This window comes from Aethalodelphis obliquidens, unplaced genomic scaffold, assembly GCF_003676395.1.
Source record: "Aethalodelphis obliquidens isolate GAN/ISIS:26980383/991018 unplaced genomic scaffold, ASM367639v1 scaffold18, whole genome shotgun sequence".
Classification (NCBI taxonomy): Eukaryota; Metazoa; Chordata; class Mammalia; order Artiodactyla; family Delphinidae; genus Aethalodelphis; species Aethalodelphis obliquidens.
The window spans coordinates 4,584,188-4,603,930 of record NW_020837962.1 but is presented as its reverse complement, the minus strand read 5'-3'; the positions used below and the strand labels follow the sequence as shown (position 1 = coordinate 4,603,930).

General features: G+C 47.6%; 1 protein-coding gene across 8 annotated transcripts in view; it reads left to right on the top strand.

The window, feature by feature from the left end:
- Positions 1 to 19,743, top strand: part of CLEC16A (C-type lectin domain containing 16A) — a 210,307-nt gene that overhangs the window by 63,010 nt on the left and 127,554 nt on the right. For all 8 annotated transcript variants that reach the window (XR_003435087.1, XM_027117401.1, XM_027117405.1 and 5 more), the window contains 2 exons: positions 6,102 to 6,231; positions 10,103 to 10,203. Coding sequence is in view for 7 of the 8 variants with exons in the window: in XM_027117401.1 (XP_026973202.1) it covers positions 6,102 to 6,231; positions 10,103 to 10,203 (231 nt within the window). In the remaining variant the exon portion in view is untranslated. The remainder of the gene's footprint in view (positions 1 to 6,101; positions 6,232 to 10,102; positions 10,204 to 19,743) is intronic.

The following is a 19,743-nucleotide window of genomic DNA, read 5'->3' as shown; positions in this document are numbered from 1 at the left end:
GCCTCCATCATTTTTTTTCAATCAGTCCTGACACTTTCTGTCATAACAAGGTATTCAAGGTTCATTTCCCACCTACTGTGCCCTTCCTCAGGGTTAATTTCTCTGAAAAGCCCTGGTTCCTTTCAGGCAGGGTGATGGTGTTAGAGGCCAAGATCTGGGCACCAGATGTGCTCATGACTACATGGGGTGTCTTGCTTTTTGGCCCTTTCAATGCACAGAGCTAGGAAATATATGCGTGTATGTATACAAAATACACATTACCGATTCCTCCAATTCCAGTCAATTCCCAGAGGGTCCTTTCTTGCCTTCTCCCCCTCCAGATTTGGATGTCTCTTCTTTTACAGCGAGAGCCCTGGCTCCCAGTGACATCAAAACATTTACGATTTGCTCAATCCTATAATACATCTTTTAAAAGTTCCAGAACTGTTCATTGTTTGATAAATAAAGAGTTCAGGGTTGTTTGCAGTTCCCTGCTCCCCACCACCACCAAATACTTCATGTATCCCCAGTCCACAAATTGAGGGTATAGAGTCAAGTATTGTGTCATGAACTACTTGGATCTGTCTGCCTTGCCTTTCTTTTCCCCCTTCAGGATAGGTATGGTATTCATTTGAAATATATTTTGGTCTTTTTTTTTGTTGTTTGTTTGTTTTAGTTTAGGGTTCTCCCTTCTCATTCATATTGATTTAATTTCTTTTTTTTTTTTTAATAATTTGGAATGTTAACAAACTCAAAACTTTTGCAAAAGGGTTTGTACAAAGAAGTGTCCTTCCTCCCACATTCTCTCCATCCTGTTCCCCTCCCTCTTGTAGATAACTAACTTATTGTTCTCTGGAATATCCTTCCTGCACTTCTTTGTGTAAAAAGCAGCAGAGGTAGGTATGCTTCCTTATTTTCCCTTCTTTCTTACATGCAGGGTGTAGCCCACGGTGTATGCTCTTTGGCACTTGGCTCTCTTCACTTAGCACTATCTCCGGAAATCACTCCGTATCAGTTCACCAGCGATCTTCCTCATTCCTTTCCCAGCTGCACTGTGCATACTATAGTTGATTCAACCAATCTTTATGCTCAGACATTTAGGTAGTTTCCAGTATTTTGCAATTACAAGTAATAGTGCACTGAATACCCTTGTAAGTGTGCATTTTTATATCGTTGGAGGTGTATCTTCCAGATAAATTCCTGCGAGTGGGATTGCTCAATTGAAGGATATAGGAGTGATTTAAAGTTTTTGTTGAAAATGTATTTAAGTAAAAAAAAAAAAAGTGGGAGTTCAAATAAAATGATTAATAACAAATAGTACAAGCAACACACAGACATGGCAGGAATTGTAAAGGCAGGCAAATGACTGAAGTTTGAGCAAAACTGGGCTAGAGTGTTGCTGCAGTCCCTTCAGACTCCAAAACAGAAACCTGGTGGGGTGGGAGCTCATGGTAAAGAACCTAATAACTGAGGGTCAGATGGAGCCCCCTGGGAATTCATCATCAGCACCTGGGTCCTGGCCTCAGGGACCATCAGTGGAAATCTGTGTCCACGTGAGCCCACTGTTCTGCTTTCCCTGGTGGCGGCAGCGTGACGAATGCACCTTGGGAGGGGAGCTAGGCCTCTCTGAGGCGGGTGTAGTGTCAGCAGAGAGGTGTGGCAGTGGGGGCCCACAAGGCTGTGCAGAACCATGCCGGACCTCCTGGTGTGGCATAAAGAGGGGTGCCCTTTGACCCTCGATCACCAAGACAGGCCAGATGCTCTTCGGCAGCCACTTTTGAAGATGGCTGTAGAATCCATTTTGGAACGGTGAGAATGGCGAGACCCTCTCCTCAAAAACCTATTACCCACTCCTCTCATGCCCACATAGCATTTTGCATACAATTGCAGGGAGCTGGCAGACCTAGGTAAGCATCACTACTTTTAAGAGTTGTTTGGATAAAATTGTTTAAAAGAAGGGGAAAAACCTGTTTGGCTTTGAAAGAAGCGTTGTGTATTTTACCTAGAAAACTAAGTGGAGCAGCTCATCCCACAGCCATGCCAGCTGGAGGAGGAGTATGTCGGGGGAACAGGGGCGCAGCTGTGAGAACCAGGGTGCCACAGCCGAGGTTCAGAAACCTCGTTGTGCATGGAGATTCCCTTGTGGGCCTGGTTCTGCACCAGGACATGACCTAGGAGGCGGGAGGGGGAGCAGGCCTGGCTTCTGCTGCTGCTTTTCTAGCTGTGTTGAGTCATACTTCTGGGTTTCTGTTTCTTCAGATTCAGAACTCAGGACCAAACTAGTTGTTTTCAGGCCATTGTGTGGGAAGCTCCAGAATTCCAGAAAGGAGCTTTAGGGGCCTCTGTGGAGGCCGTGAGGGAACCCGTGGTTGGAGATGTTCGGGCACCCGCCCACCCACTCTGTACTTGGAGCAGCTCTGCTCTCACCTCCTACCATGGTGGTGCCCTGGGAAGTTGTCATTCAGAATTAACATGCACCTGCTCAGCAAAGTTTGGTGAGCACTCGACTGGATTGTCTTTAACCTCTCCTCTATTCCAGAATTCTCAGAGTCCAGGGAGATTAAGAAGCCAAAAAGGGACAACCATGTCACAGCAGGTGGAGGCACTAGGGCTTGGCCCCGGAACCTTGGGGAGTCCTTGGAGCTGAGTTCCTGCTGTGTCAGCCAGGCAGTCAAGGAGGAAGGGGGCCTCGCAGCAGTATGGGAAGCAGGTCAAAGGTCACAGGGCAGAAGCCAGAGACTGGCACCATCATCTCACTTGGTAGTCTTCAGATGTCTTTGATGACATGCCCTAGTAGTAAACAGAAATAAATGCATAATTGAGCATGCATCTCCCCAATAGATATGCATTTATTATAAACTGTACATATCTGTATTGTACAAATGTTATGTACATCATAACACAGAGTAGACTTTTAAAAAATGATAATTAAAAATAAAAGAGGTACTGCCTAGCGAATCATCTGGCATACCCACTGAAGTGTGTCTGCGCCCCACTTTGGAGAAGACGGGGGTAGTTGGGCGGCATCTGAAGGAGGCTGGTGGAGGGGAGGATGCGAGTACGAGAGAGAATGGTGCTTCTCAGACAGCAGTCTGCAGCGCCTCCCGCCTTTTGCCGTGGCCGCAGGCTGCGTGGACTGCTGTTTACTCCGTAGCTCTTGGTGAATTGATTCACTTGTTTTTTCTTAAATTTAGCTTCATCCTAAGCAGTAACATCCACAAAAGAACAGGTTTTGTGTGCAGCTAGAATTTTCTTCTAATGCACATTAAAATAAATACAAAACTATTCAGGCACATTCCACTTAAAAATCATGTGTCAGCCCCCACCTGTGTGAGAGGGTCAGCCCTGTGGGAGACTCTGATCTGTGGTGTCTGACTCCAGACCACATTGGGAGGGAAGGGCCTGGTGCAGGCAAGCCCCCTCCTCCGGGTCCGGGCCCACGTGGGCATGTGGGGATGCAGTCCTCAAGCCAGAGGATAGTTGCAAGCACGGTCACGCCTAACAGAGTCCCAGAAAGGTGGCGAGGATGCGATATCCCCCGGTGAAGGCACTGTGCACACACTGATCGCAGGCTGAGTGGGGCGCCCTGCACACCACAGCTGCCGTGCATCATTGCCAGCCCTGCCTGCAGCCAAAGCCACCCCCGGTGGCCTGTCATCCATTGCTCCACTCCAGAGATGTGTAGTGAGCACTTGCCGTGTGCCAGGCCCTGGACTAGACACTGGAGTTCTGGTGGAGAACAAGACAGATAAGGCAGCTACTCTCAGGAAGCCCACATCCTAGTTGGGGAAGGCAGACAAGAAACAAGCAAACCAGTAAATAGAAAACAGAAAATCCAGGTGCAGGTTTCCCCCCCGGGATCCAAAAGTAGAGCGGTCCTATGAAACCTTTTGGAGGACAAGATGGCGTAAAGCCAAGACGCAGTTACCTTAGGACACATCTTGGTAACAGATTCACAAAATAAATGGAGGTAAAGCACCAATGCTCCCAGACACAGTTCAGAGCTACGGCAGCTTGACGCTGAGGTGCTGAGTGGGGTTCCCGGGAAGGAGCTTGGCGGGGCCGCTCCCGCTGCATGGGGTGCCTGACGCCTCTATAACGGTTGCTGCAACACCAACGCTCAATGCTATTTCTGCTTTTTGCCTATTTTTGTAAAAGGGAAAATCCTTTTCAGGTTTCTTTTGGTTAGAAAAAGAGGTACTAACGTAGGTCTTTCATAAAAGCGAAGTGGCCTAAAGCAAACTTTTCGAAAAGGTGGGGATACCTGTAGTTATACATGCTATAAAGTAAAATCAGGATGGGGGAGGGGACAGGAGAATTCCCAGTAATTTGTGTAGCTGTTCCTCCCTCAGGGAGACAGAACAGAACTCCTTAATCCTTAAGTGTGGGCTGTGCTTAATGACTTGCTTCCAAAGGGTGTGGGATGCAAGGAGGAGGAAAAGTCACTTTCCAGTGGAGAAACTTGAACAACATTCTCTTGGCCAAATGATTCAGATGAACATCCACAGCTATAAGTCATGTCAATAGCCTGTGCCCTTGATAGGATGTGATGAGAGGAGCACTTCCCCTCTGCGGTCTTCCTCCCAGAAACCCATAACCCCAGTCTAATTAGCAGAAAAACGTCAGTCAGAATGCCCCAGATTGAGGGGCATGCTACAAAATGAGGACCAGTCTCCTCAAACTGTAAGGAAGGAAGGTCTGAGAAACCGTCACAACCAAGAGGAGCCTAAGGAGATATGACAGCTGGGTATAACGTGATATCCAGGATGGGATCCTAGAATAGAAAAAGGGTATTAGGGAGAAACTAAGGAAGTCTGAATGAAGTATGGAGTTTAGTTCATGATAACTAAAAGAGGTAAAGGAAAAACCAGTGGGGAGGGTGTCTGAGAAGACGTCTCTGAGATGGTGATGTTTGAACTGAGCCCCGAATAACGTGATTGAGTTGTGCCTGGGTAGGGAGGACTGGGGTGAGAGCGTTCCAGGCAGAGCAGACAGCTCTGTAAAGATCCTGGGGCAGAAACAAACTCACTCCGGTCAAAGACAAGTGGGAAGGAAGCTCAGCACAGCTGGCGGGGCGGGGAGGGCCCCGAGGTGAGGTCAGAGGTGGATGGGGGCCAGGCCGTGCGAGGCCTTGATACCATGAATGGCATTTGGATTCCATCCTGAGTGTGATGGGAAGGCAGAAGGGGACCTGGGCTAATTTCCACTTAAAATCACTTGGTTCGCTGTGGACCACAAACTAAGGGGGCGAGAAGAGAAGCAGAGGCCACGTGGGAGGCACGAGTCCAGGGGAAGACGATGACAAGGCCGTGGCAGAGCCCAGGTCCGCGGCCCATCATTCCTGAACAGAGATGCAGATTCACATTTCATCCTCTGTTTCCCCTCATCATGTCTGCCGAAGATGGGGGGCAGTACCTGAACCCTGGGTTCTAAGAACTAAGTATTTGAAGGTCCACACCTGTGCATCAAGGAACTCTGTAACAGGACACCTCACGGCACAACAACCGTCCACCTCTAACTCAGGATGTTTTCCTTTGTTGGTTCAGACCTTTTTCTCAAAATGAAAGTGTACACCGTGCTCAAGTCAGGTGCTACAAAAGTTGCCCCTACTTAATTGGGAAAAATAAAACGGGGTCCCTCCCCCTCTCTGCTTTCTGGAAGTTGTTAAGTGGGAAGGGAAAACAAACGCTTCAGTCATGTCAGAGCCTTTCTACAGTGTAAACAGTTTCAGAATATTTTCAGTGAATTTGGTTATGTTTTATTAACCACGTGTCATTTCTTCCACGCTCCTCAACTCCTCTGGGAAGGAAGCATGGTGTCAATAAAGTAGAATAAATAACTGTTGAAGAAAAGAATCTTGAAATAAATCATCGCGTTCTGTGCTTTCTTGTCAAAATCAGGGCCCCATTTCTCAACGCTACCAAGATGAAAGGAGAGAGAGGTTCAGGCCTCGGTCTTATTTCCCCCCAGCGTGCGTATTGCAGGGGCCCCACCACCGCCGTCGAGCGTTTGCTGGACGCGTGCGGAGCAGTCTGCCAGGCTCCTTCTTGAGCACGAGAGTATCTGTAAAGCTCGGTCTGGGGCCGTGTGGGCTCATCCTGGTGTCTTGTGTTTGCTTCCAGAGATAGAGATGGTAATCATGGAGCGCAGCAAGCTCCCGGAGCTGGCGCCCAGCACCTCGGTGCAGGAGCAGAACACCACGGACGAGGAGAAGAGCGCCGCCACTGGCCTGGACAGCGTCCAGTGGAGCAGGTAGTCGCCGGGACTGCGGGAGGGCTGCCCCCGAGCCAGCCATCGGGGGCTAGGGGTAGGGCACCGCTGCTCAGTCTCTGGGATGTTGTGGAAGGGGGTGCCTTGGCCGGGTGCCCACAGAGGATAAGCCAGGCCTCTTCCTGCCCCCGGCCCCTGCCGATGGCCTCTTCTGCCTCCCGGCCAAGCCGTTATGCTTCTCCACCAGAGACACAGCTCCTCTCGAGAGGCCACAGGGACAGAGCTGGCCCTCAAGGCCGTGGTATTCGCCCCTTGGAATGAATGACCGAGGCATGGCACTACCACCCCAAGCACTTCGGTGCTGGGCCGCGTCCTAACGAGTGTGGCCTTGTACCAGCCGCTCCTGGCCATACTCTGCTGTTCCCAGAAAGGATCCCCTTGGGGGAAGCGTTTGGATTTCATTCATTTGCTGCCGCCACGTGCACCACCGTCCGTAGGGCCTGACCTCGTGACTCAGCCGGCACGATTTAATGCTGGATTTAACGCTGCTGTCCACCTTCAACTTCTTGCCTGATTGTTCATTTCAGTGATGGCTGCCCAAACTACATCCTCTGAAAGCTTCCAGATGCCACATTGCCTGCAGCCTTGCTGTAGCACCACCCCTTCCAGAAGGAATTGGGTGGAGGGCTGCTCCTGAGGTTGCAGCAAACTGTTAGGAGGGCTTCTTCATCCTTATCAGATGGCCCTACTGCGCAGATGCCTGCAATAACCTCCTAATCCCATATTAGTGGTAATAAATGCACAGCAACATAGTTTCTCTGTCAGCCTGCAAGGCATTCACTTCCTGAACTCTCACGGTGGGGTGGATGAAACACACACACGCGCGCGCGCGCGCACACACACACACACACACACACACACATCCTATTTATTAATGCAACTTAAAGACTCGAAGCAGGCTAATTTTTTCCTCTGCGTCTTGTTTACCTCTTTCTTGGCACGTGTTTTAATTGTCTAACAGACAGGATTAATTTTTATCAGTTGCACAGGGGAGCCACTTTTAGTTTTGGTTAAATAAAAGTCATCGCAGCACAACGTGGGCCGTCAGTTGTACTGACAAGGACCTTTCTGATTTTGTGTTGTGACCACAAAATGTGACACCTGAAGCTCTGAAAATTAAGAAAATCATTCTAAACACAGAAAGGGAGGGGGAAGCAACCTTTAGGTGCTTGCATGGCTTTAATTTGAATATGAATCATTGAAAAACCAAAACTGACATGTCGTGGGGGATGCTTAGGCTAATGTAGGCGCATCTACTTAATAGAATATTAGCGGCTGCTTTTCCATGAATACTGTCATGATGTGTTCAGTTTCTTAGGATCTAATAAATGGAAACAGCACGTATTTTACATAGTATGGTAATACTGTAGCTTTCCTAAAGGAGGAAAAATACCCATGTATTGTCAAAAACAAAAAGTCAACCGACCAGAAAGTTACGTTGGAGTGTTGGAGTTGAGACTTCTTTTTTTCCTGAATTTTAATGAAGAGAGGGGTTTTCTTAGAGTTGATTGAGATTGTTTCTTAACTTTCGGTGACCTTGTCATCTTCTACCACGTGGTTCATAATGGAAGCTGATCCTGTGTCTTAAGTTGGGCCACATGCAGATTTGTGACCCCCAGGGACTCTGGGCAGGAGCTGCGCTCTGCTCTGAGACCAGGTGCTAGGGAGAGACTGTCCCTGGTGGAGAGTTGCCAATACCTTTGCAAAGGTATTGAGTTGTTGGCTGTCAGAGACACCGCCACGGACTTCTGTCCTCTCACCTGCACTGAGCCAGGAGGAGGGCACTGAGGGTGAGGGAGGGGACAGTTTGTCCTTGACATGAATTGGATCTTGACATTGGTCTATTTGTCCAAAGAAACAGCATAGTACAAAGTGGAACTGTCCTTATATTTGCCATACACTGTGGGCTGTATCTGCATTCATGGTTAGATATAGGCGTAAGAAACCAGAAACCATTCACAACATTCTCTCTTTTCTTTAAAAAAAAAAAAAAAAATCCTTTTAAAATTTAAAAAGTAATATACATTCAGAAAATGTAAAAAAGCTTGAAAAGTATAAAGAAGGGAAAAAAGCTCTCCATAATTCAAAGGCAGCTGTTATTAGCATTTTGGTGATTTCCTGCCAGTCAGTTTTCAGTGCCAATATAGTGGGAATTCTGCCCTTCTTCTCCCCCAATAGCTTATACCCCCAATAGCCATGTATATTACTTTTTATTCTTGGTTTTCTCTAATATCAAACCCCAAGCATCTTTTTCACTTTATTGTACTCTTAGTAAACAAAATTCTAATGGCTTCATAATACTTCGTCTCATGCAAGATGGTATATCCACTGAGCCCTCCCTCTGCTACTGGGCATTTGGTTATTCTTATTATTCCCAAAGGAAAATACAGTCCAAATTCCAAGCAGCTGGCTTACAAGAAAGTGTTTTATACTTTATCCTGCTCTTACGTTTGGAAGCGTTATTGCTAGGGGCTTAGGAAAAAACAGATCCACACATGGCAAAACTATTCGCGCATTTGAATGGTGATGACAGATCGGGGGCTCCGGAGAAATAGAGCCTGAACATAAATGTTCCTTAAAAGTTTCTTCCTTTAATTTCTGTGTGTCACGTGTTTGTTTGAAATGTTATGACAAGTGCGTTTCACTGCTTCTGCATTTTTCAATATAATATTTTGAATCGGTGATACATTTGTGGAGTATCAAAATTCAAAAAAGTATAAAATGTTTTGCAGTGAATAGTCTCCCTGTTTCTCTGCTGCACCATCTCGCCCCCCCACCTCCCCGCCCAGTCAGCAGTGTTGACAGTAGCTTGTGTCCTTCCAGGGGTAAAGTGTGCCCTTGGTCACTCATCGAGTTGCTGTGTTCTCTTGGCTTCAACCTGGCATCCGGGGGCAGCCGCAGACAGTCACGGGATCAGAGCCTCCTGCCTACAGGCCAGATCTGTGCATATTCTATTATCCTCGTGTTGAAGAGTCTTTCCGGGCCAGGCCCTTCACCTGGAAGGGCAGCATTTAGGGTGTGCGGTTTGTGATATTTGCAGCCACTCTATAGATCTCACCCACAAAGCATCAGGCGAGAGACTTCCAATCGATCCCTTCCAGTCCGGGAAGGTCAGCCCAAGAAATCACTGGGCCAGGACCTGCCAAAGTGAGATCGTGGAGAAGTGCCCTTGGAATACTCAAAATAGAAATCCAACAGCAGCTCTCATGTATGAGCACTTTCCACCCTGTGCCTGGGCCTGTGTTAAATGCCTCTCTGTTTTCATTTCACTTGAATCTTCACTGTAACCCCGAAGGGTTTAATCCCCACCTTGCAGATGGGGGAAAGCTTTAGGTAATGTACCCAAGGGTTTGCAGCTAAGTAGAGGCAGAATCAGAAGTCGAACCCAGGCAGTTCTTGCTCCAGGGTCCACATTCTAAAATTGTTCAGACTTGTTGGTACCTTGTCTGCTAGTGTGAGTCTATTACATTGCCCCGTTTTCTTCATTCTCTTGCCACTCTTTGAAGTGATGATGTAGCGTGTCCATTCTCTGTCTGCCCCCTGGCATGGAAGTGCCACAAGACCAGAGACTTGGTATCATTTATCCCCAGTGTCTGGGACAGCGGGTGAACGATGCCGAGTGATTAAGCGGTTGGTTCGTTCCTTAGTCGGTTTACCCTGGAGACGACAGCTTCTCACGGGCGGGGCCTGCCTCTCAGTCCCCTTTGTGTCCTCCAGGCCTGGTGCTGGACTGGGCACACAGCGGATGTGCTGCATGCTGGCGGTGGGGCTGTAAAGGGCTAAGGCAGCTGCTTCCCGTGTGCAGGTGAGGCTCGTGCGTGCCACGAGGCTCATGCGTGCCCCTCTTTTCCAGACCCTTCCTGGATATGGTGTACCATGCTCTAGACAGCCCAGATGACGATTACCACGCGCTCTTCGTGCTCTGCCTCTTGTACGCGATGTCTCATAACAAAGGTAAGCTGCTCAGCTTGTCCGCCTTCAGGGAAAAGGAAAGCTGCTTTCCTTGAAGAATTTCCTTTCTGGTTTTGGCAGACTCCCACAGGACTTCTCTTCAACCTCGTTAGAATTTCTCAGGTGCTTTTCTACAGACTAAAGCCGCGGGAATCGGTTACTCAGGCAGCACGGGGCTGGGGCAGGCAGAGGGGGAGTTTCAAGTGTTGACCGTCCAACCCAGCATGACTGTTCACACTGTGCTTTGCTTTCCACCCCTTGGTTTACAACTGACTTAGGCTTCCTACCTCTTTCCTAACATCAGAACAGAAATCAGTCAAATTGTAATCTTGGTTTTGCTATTTATAAAAGTTGATGTGCTGTTCTGGGTTCAGAGCTAAAATAGACTCTGAGTGGATTGTGTGGAAGCGTAGGTTTCCTTTCTGAAGAAAGGTGTGGTTCTCTGGCTTCCCTTGTTGAGGCCGAGTGGTCAGGATCAGACTCCCGCGGAGCTGACAGATTTGATTAGAATCCATTCATTTACTTCCTCTCTGAGAACAGTTGCTGGTGTGTGTGCCACCTGGCTTGACACGGGCAAGTTCTCAAAGCACCACATCAGAATCTCTTTGAAGAAGAAGTCAAGAATATTCCTCTGGCCCCTGCCAAGTGCTGGGCTTGGCATAGATGAGACTTTGCATCAAGTGTTGTTTTAGTAGGTTTTTCATGAGCTTATTGGGAGGTAGTTGGAGGTGGGTTTTACTAAGACAGCCTATGCCTGGAGTCATTTAGAAAGCACTCAACATAAAGTATGTACTTACTCTTAAATCATTAATCATGATAAGTTGATTAGTGGCAAGAGGAAATATAGTGAAAGAGGCCTCCTCTCTCGTTTGTCCTCCAGTTCTCTTCTTCACAGGCAGTTCACGTTAACAGTTTCTTGTGTGTCTTTTTAAAGATATCCATGCAAACCCAAGTACAAGTGTATATTATTTTATTCATGTGGGTTCCCCACTCCCTGCCCAACATGGAGGTTCATTCTTTATTGTCTGTTTTGTGCCTTGTTTTTCTCACATCATCATGTATCAACACGTCACTTCCCATCCCTATAGAGCTGCCTCGTGCTTTTTAATCCTGTGTCTGTGCCATCATTTAGTGCGCCATCCCCTTACTGAATGACACTGAGTCCATTTCCAGGCTTTTCCCACTAGAGACGGGACCGGCCATGATGGCTCTTCTCCTGCATAAGTCATTGTGCTCACGTGCAAGGGTGTAGATCTAGCCCGAGACTTCTCTAAAAGATGCCTAGCAAGCTCCGAATCCTCCCTCCACAATCTCGTTCACTCCCATGGCTTCTGCGACTCCCTCCAGCTCCTGCCTTGGTGACTGGCACACGGGAGCCCTCAGTTAGTGGGAGTAAACAGAACTCCAAGCCTGACCGATGGGAGTCGGTCCCACCCATGGATTGCCTGCCGTTCCCCCGACCCTCCCCTTCCATGCCCGCCTCACTCCAGCCCTGCAGTCTGAACTCCTGACCCTTGCACGCTGGAGACTTCTACCTAGGTGATTGAGCAACAGTTTGAAACAGTCTGTCTACACCACACTCATCCCCCCAAAATATACCCTGACCTCATCACGCTTCCTGCCATTTCTGGTTCAGTTGAAATTGCCAGCCAAGGTTGAAACTGCCACGACCTTTAGCTCTTTCCCTCCTTTGATCCCAGCATTTAGTCATCAGGTGTTGTCATTTCTCCCTCTTCAGCCTATCTGATCAGCAGAATTTAACTGAGCACAACTCAGTGCCTGGCTCTAAGTTAGGTGCTAGAGGCGAGAACCAAAGGCACGAGAGCAAGAGAGATATTGAGCACGTCATCCCGGTGGCCATTATCGCAGCCTCCCCGAGGGGTCAAACACACGGCCATTTTATAATCCATCCTCCACAGCACTGCCGGGTGATTCTCTGTAAGACTGTGTTGACCGTGTCCTTCCCCTGTTCAGAAACCTTTGGTGCTTTCTTCTCTCCCTTGAACTCCAGTCTCCTGTACCTGCCATTTTGAGTATCTGGATCGCACCCACCATTCTAACTTGACCTGATTCCACCAACTTCACTGTCATAGACCCTTGGCTCCGGCCCAGGGAGTCAAACTTTACTACGCAGTGATTGAACTCTTGCATGGAGATAAACTTGCAGTGGCTGTCATGGTACTCACTGAACTCTTTAATATTCTTTTGGTTGCAAGGCGCGGAAACCACCTCACATTAACTTAACGAAGAGAGAGAGTCTTATAGGAAGGCCCCTGGGGCAGCTCATGGGATCCAAGAAGTTGCCGAAAAGCCAAGGGAAGGGCAGGACCAGCTCTGGGGACTTCCCTTAAGGTAGATCGTGTTGTGGGCCCATCAAATCCCAGGCAGGGAGACTGTCTCCGTTCAGGTTTCAAACTGTTGGGCAAGAGATCTCATTGTTCCAGGTTGGTGATATGTCTAACTCCGGAACAGTCAGTTATGGCTGGGGGTGGGGTGGGTGAGAGTCAGGGTCACATAGCACAGAGCTGGCTCCAGGGGTTTCAGCTCTGTGTCTGGAACTGCTCCCAGAGAAGGGAGCTTCTTTGGAAGGCTGGCAGCCACCCCAGTCAGAGCCAACACGCCTACCTGTTCTTGGCTGATCTGCCACCTTCTTGTATCCATCTGTTTTTTCCTGTCGTTTTCTCTGCCGTAACATCACCACCTATTGAAATTCTGCTCAACTGTCAAGGGTCTGCTGAGAACTCACCTTCTCCTGGAATTTTCTCTGATCCCTTCAGGTGATACTCACTCTGGGTTAGTACCGCCTAGTGTGGCAGGCACATTTTACACTTCGCTGGATTCGATTTGCTAAAACTTTGTTAAGGAGTCTTGCATCTGTGTTCCTGAGTGTTATCAGTCTGTGGTCTCCCTGTAATTCTCTTGTTTTGTTTGCTCTCAAGTTATGCTTACCTTATGAGATTAATTGGAAAGTATTCCCTCCTCCTGAATTTCTTGGAGGAGTTTTGGGAGAACTGGTATTATTTCTTCCTTTATTTTACTATTTGGTAGAATTCACCAGTGAAGCCATCTGGGCCTGGAGTTTTCTTTGAGAAAAGGTTTCAAAGTATTCAATTTCTATAGTAGGTATTGGGCTATTAAAGCTTATCTGTTTCTTCTGTTCAAGTTTTGGTAGCTTGTGTCTTTCAAGGAATTTGTCATTTCATCTAAACTGTTGAATTTATTGGCATAAACTTTTTTACTATATTCCTATATTATCCTCCTTTTTTTTTTTTTTTCATTTTTCCTTTTTTTTCGGTCGTGCTGTGCAGCATGTGGGATCTAAGTTCCCCGACCAGGGATCTGCAGTGAAAGCACAGAGTCCTAACCACTGGACTACCAGGGAATTCCCCTTTTATTAGCCTCTTAATGTCTGTAGGATCTATAGTAGTGCCCCCTTTCTAATTCATGGTATCGATAGTTGAGGTCTTCATTTTTTTTTTTCCTGATCAGTTTGGCTAGAAATTTATCAATTTTATATTAATTTTATTTGTCCTCTCAAAGAACTTTCTTTTGGTTTCATTTATTTTTTTTCTCTGTTTTATATTTCATTGATTTCTGTTCTTTATTTCTTACCTTTAGCTGCTTACTTCAATTTTAATTTACTCTTCTTTTTGTTAAGATGGAAGCTTAAATCATTGATTTTTTTTTATGCCACTCAGTTTATTTTATTTTACTTTTGAAAATTAACATACAATAAAATTGACTCATTTTGTGTGTAGTTCCATTAATTTTAGCATATTTATGGATTTGTGTGAACACTGCTATAATCGGGTGTTACGTTGTAGTTCTATCAAGCAAAAAATTCCCTCATGCTATTCCTTTTCAGTCATAGCCTCTCAATACCAGTCATTGATTTTTAAACTTTTCTTCTTTTATAAAATATGAGTTTAATGCTGTACATTTTCCTCTAAGCACTGCTTTAGCTGCCTGCAGTAAATTTTGATATATGTGGTTTAATTTTTATTCAGTTTAAAATATTTTATAATTTCCCTTCTGATTTCTTTTTGTCTATTCTATCATCTGTGTAATTTCTAGCTATATTTCTATTATTGATTTTTCTTCTGGTTTGATTTTAGGTTATATTTGTTATATTTTCCCTTTTTTTTTTGGCATGCCAGATTTTTTTTTTTTTTTTTTTTTTTTTTTTTTTTGACGGTACGCAGGCCTCTCACTGTTGTGGCCTCTCCCGTTGCGGAGCATAGGCTCCGGACGCGCAGGCTCAGCGGCCATGGCTCACGGGCCTAGCCGCTCCGCGGCATGTGGGATCTTCCCAGACCGGGGCACGAACCCGTGTTCTCAGCATTGGCAGGCGGACTCTCAACCACTGCGCCACCAGGGAAGCCCCCAGATATTTTTTGATTGGTTGACGTTACTATGAATTTTATGTTGTTGGATGCTGAATTCTTGCTTCCTTTCAAGATTTTTGGGCTTTGTCCTGGGACAAGGTGAAGTTACTAGGAGTCGTTTAGGTCTTCTTAGGCGCTTGCTTTTAAGCTTGGTTGGTGCTAGTCCAGAACACCCTTTAGTCCCTGGCTCACTTGACCCCAGTACAGAGGCCGTCCCCTTCCAAGGGCTCTACTGGATGAGCCATGATTAGGTAGTCCTTCCACGCTGGCCGCTGGGAATGTGAGCTCTTCTCAGCCCCGTGTGAGCTCCTGGGGTTGTTCCACCTGCCTCCTCCCAGCAGGCCTTTCCCTTTCCTCACCTGCATGCACAGGGCAGAACACAGCGGGAGCCTAAGAAGGACCCCTCTTGCCGATCTGTGCAGTTCCCCCGTCTCTGCTACTGTCTTATATCAATTCCAGCCACTTGGCCTCTCTGAACTGCAGACTCTGCCTTCTCACCTCAGAGAGACCGTGAGCTTTGTTTGGGTTTTCTCAGTCTGTGGTGAGGCCTGGAAACTTTCCAGACGGTGACCTGGACAATCACTGGGCACACGGCCTTAGTTTCTTCTCTCTCGGGATCACCCTCCTGTGATGCCTGCTGTCTTGTCCAGTGTCTCATAACCATTGTTTTAGATGGTTTGCCTTTCTTGGCTGGAAGTTGTAGCATTTAAAAAAGAAAGTTTTATCAAGGTATAATTGATAAACAGTGAGCTGCACATATTTAAAGTGTACAATTTGATAAGTTTTGACACATTTATACACCCATGAAACTATCACCACAGTCAAGTCAGTGTACGTATCCATCACTCCAAAAGTTTTCTCCTGCCCTTTGTCACCCCTCCGTCCCTCTCTTCTCCCACCCCTCTCCCTAGGCAACTCTGAACTGCTCCCTGCCACTATAGCTTGGTTTGCACTTTCTAGACTTTTATGTAAATAAAATCATGCGATAAATACTCTTTTTTTGTATGGCTTCTTTCAATCTGCATAATTAGTTTGAGATTCGTCCATGTTGCTGTGTGTATCTGTGGTTCCTTTCTTCTTATGTTTGAGTAGTATTCCATGTGTAAATGTACCACAATTTGTTTACCCGTTCACCTGTGAACGGACGTTTGGGTTGTTTCCAGCTTTTGACCATTACAAACAAAGCTGCCGTGAACACTTGTATATAAGTCTTTGTATGGGCGTGTATTTCCATTTTTCTTGGACAAATGCTGAGGAATGGGATGACTGAATCATGTGATAGGTGTGTGTGTGTTTGTTCTTAAGAAACTGTCAAACTATCTTCCAAAGCGAACGCGTGCTCTTACATCCCACCTCCAGTGCACGAGGGTTCTGGTGTTCTGACACCCTCACCAGTGGGTGGCACGACCACCTTTTTTATTTTAGTCATTTTAATGGGTACATAGTGGTGTCGTATTGTGATTTTAATTTGCGTTTCCCTAACGACTAATGACGTTGAACAGCTTTTTCAGTGCTTAGTCTGCCATCTTCTCATTTCCTTTGCCCGTGTTTTAATGGATTGTCCATTTTCTTATTGTTGAGTTTTGAGAGTTCTTTATATTCTATATACAAGTCCTTTATCAGATGTGTTTTGCAAAGATTTCCTCCCAGTCTGTGGCTGGCCTTTTCATTTTCTTAATAATACCTTTGGAAAAGCAGACGCTTTTAATTTCCATGAAGTTCCCATGGCACTTTTTTATACTTTTGCTCTGCATGTTTTCTCTCCCACTCTGGACCGCTGGGCCTCTGAAGGCAGAGACCGTGTCGCTCTCAACGGCCTCCTGCAGTACTCAGCTCGGTGCCCGACACCCGGTCAGCACTCAGCCAAAGCTTGCTGACTGATTGCCTCTCAGCCGAGTGGCAGCTCCCCAGCGCTGCTCTCTTCCTGGCAGCCGGTGCTCGGTGCTCAGGGCCTCCGCAGGGAGGGTGCTGTTGGGGGCGGTGGGGATGCCCAGCTCCAGAGGGTCAGGGGGCACGTGGGTGAACACTTCGTCTTACGGGGGGCTGGCTTTCTGAGCAGGCTTCCTTCCAGGAGCCCCGCCGTGTGCTGGGGAGTGGAGAAGTGGTGGCTGGCACGCCATGCTCCTTCGTCCATGATGTGGCCAGAGAGACGACCCTGCCGAGGTCCTGCTGGGGAGCCCACCTCTCTTCCTAAGAGTGGGACTGTGTATTCGAGGGAATTTAATTCCTTCTTCCACTTCCTGCTAATGCTTTTCATTTATTTGTTCATTCACCCTTCTGACAAATATTTCTGAAGCCCTTCTTAGATGCCAGGCACTGTGGTTAATATTGAGAACACAGCGGTGAACCAAACAGAGATTCTTCTGGTGGTGAGTGTGGCTGCTGCGGAGGGAGCAAGGCGACAGTGGTGGAGGAGAAGCCAGCGTGACGGGTGTGATCTGTGATTGTGGAGGAAGCCAGGGGTGGTGGTGCAGGGGTCACTAGCTTGGGTGGTCAGGGAAGGCTTCTCTGAGGAACAGACATCAGAGCTGAGGCCTGAAGAATGGGAAAGAATCGGCTCTGCAAAGATCTGCGGCAGGAGTGCTCCAGGCAAAGGGAACAGCCTGTGCAAAGGCCCTGAGGTGCAAAAGACCTTACAGGTTTGAGGAGCAGAAAGCCAGTCAAGGTGAGGCTGACCAGGTGGGCAGGGACCAGATCGTGAAGGGCCTTGAAGGCCACAAAAAGGAATTTAGATTTTATCCCAGGTGCAGTGGGAAACACCTAAAGAATTTTTAAGTAGAAGAGTGACATGGTCAGATGGAAATTTTTGGAAGATTACTCTGGCTGCTGGATGGAAAGTAAGTTAATGGGGGTGGGGGAGTGAGTTGCAAGGCAGAAAACTGGGAGGCTTGTGAGGAAGCTGTTGCAGTAGTCCAGACAGGGGTAATGTAGACTGAATTATGGTGTATTGGCCACGGAGATGGAGAAAAACTGGAAAGTTTTACGATACATTTTGGAGCTACAGCCAGGACGAGCTGATGGACTGGATGTGGGGGGTGAGTGAAAGGGACACTGGGGCAGCTGTGTGTGGCCATTTATGAAGACAGGGAGACAAGGGCAGGAGTGGGGCCGGGGGCAGAGATTTCTGCTTGATTTGGGTGGGAGTGGGCACCACGGGAGGAGTCTGTGTGATGCCCAAGGCCCTGCCTCCTGCCACTGTGTGACTGGTGGTGCCATTTCCAGAACCAGCAAGTGTGGGCTATGAAGCAGGTTTGGAGAGGAAGCTGGAGAGTTCAAGTTCAGCACCCTGAGGCCCAGGTGCCTGGGGTACCCCCACGGGAAACTGCCTAGCAGGGGGAGCTGCCGCTTGGTTTATGCTCCAGTCTGGCCTGCAAGCACAGGTCTGCATTTGGGGGGGGCCATTTGGTGGTGGTGGTGGCGGCGGCGGTGGGTGGGTGGGTGGTTGCTGTTTTGGTTAGGCAGCAGGCAGTTAGCTGCACTTAACCTTCAGCCTCTCTTTTCCAGATCCGTGCCCTCTAAGCAGGGCCCCTAATGAAATGGTCTCTTTCCGATAGATTTTCCATCATAAGACAATTTTAACATAAAAGCAATGTTAATAAAAACCAAATGTTAGCTCAGGCCTTCCAGTAAATCATAATAGATTAGATGCTGCACCGAAATGAATATCACAGTGGAAAGGGTTGACCGGTTGGAGGAAGGCTCTCGCTGTGATTCAGTCGGGCCCCGTGATGAAGGCTGGTTCCTATCTGTAATAGCAGATGCAGCCCTCTCTCCTTTGTCAAGTCTGCAGGGCCCTGGCCCAGGGGAAGCGGAAGGGGGGTGAGTTTTGCAGCTTTGTCTTCCTAAAGGTTCCCCTGCTCCACCCACTAACCCTTCTACTCCCTGCCCCCTCCATTTATCATTGTTTACACAAGAGGAATCTTGGGCTTTTTGCTTTTTTTGTTTTGCTGAGAAGTTACTGGAACATGGATGAGAGGTATGGGAAAGGTTGAAAGGTAACAGGATAATAAAGGGAGGCTTTTGCTATGCGGAGAGTTGGGAAAATATCATTTTGGATCTCGACTGACACATAATCAGAACTGGAAGTACATTGGAAATTGGCCCAACATCTGGTTAGCTTTCGAAATAGTTGGTCTATAGTCTTCCAAAGCTGGCAATGCTTGTGTGACTCCAGCAAAGGAGACCAAAAGAAAGAAAAAAAAATTTTTTTTAATTAATTAATTTATTTTTGGCTGCATTGGATCTTCATTGCTGCGTGCAGGCTTTCTCTAGTTGCGGTGAACAGGGGCCACTCTTCGTTGCAGTGTGCGGGCTTCTGGTTGTGGAGCATGGGCTCTAGGCACGCGGGCTTCAGTTCTTGTGGCACATGGGCTCAGTAGTTGTGGCTCGCAGGCCCTAGAGCGCAGACTCAGTAGTTGTGGCACACGGGCTTAGTTGCTCCGCGGTATGTGGGATCTTCCCAGACCAGGGTTCAAACCCATGTCCCCTGCATTGGCAGGAGGATTCTTAACCTGCACCACCAGGGAAGTCCAAGAAAAAAATTTTTGACTATTATTTTTACCTGGCACTATTGTGGTCTCTTTATGCAGGTTTGTCTGTCTACTTCTTTTTATGTAGCTTTGGTCTGGGTCTGTTCTACCCTTGTCCTGAATGGGGGTTTCCACTAAGGAGGAAGAATCTAGAACCCAGAGGGGAAGCTTAGGAGCTGGTTACTGACATCACGGAGCCACACCCTTCCCTTCTATTTGGGATTCTTTGAATTAGTTAGTTGGGAGTTTGGCCCCCACCAGGCCGCAGCCCGGTGCTTGTAGGGTGGGAGTGATGACAAGGGAGACCCATTCTGACTCACTGGGGCAGAGGGGGATCTGACCCCGGTGGGGAGGGAGCGAGGAAGCGTGTGGTCTGCTGGAATCTGGACATGCGAGCGCGGCTTCCCGGGCCATGTGAAGTGCATCTGGGTTTCTCTGGAATTTGTCACTCGGCACTTAGGGGGTTGAAGCAAATAGGACAGTATATTATCTGCAGTGTTTATTTCAGTCAGAGGGAAATGGCTGGCGAAGGAACTCGATCGGGTTTGCAACAAAACCTGCATCTCAGTGACTGGAAACCTGTGTGTGTGTGTGTGTGTGTGTGTGTGTGTGTGTGTGTGTGTGTGTGT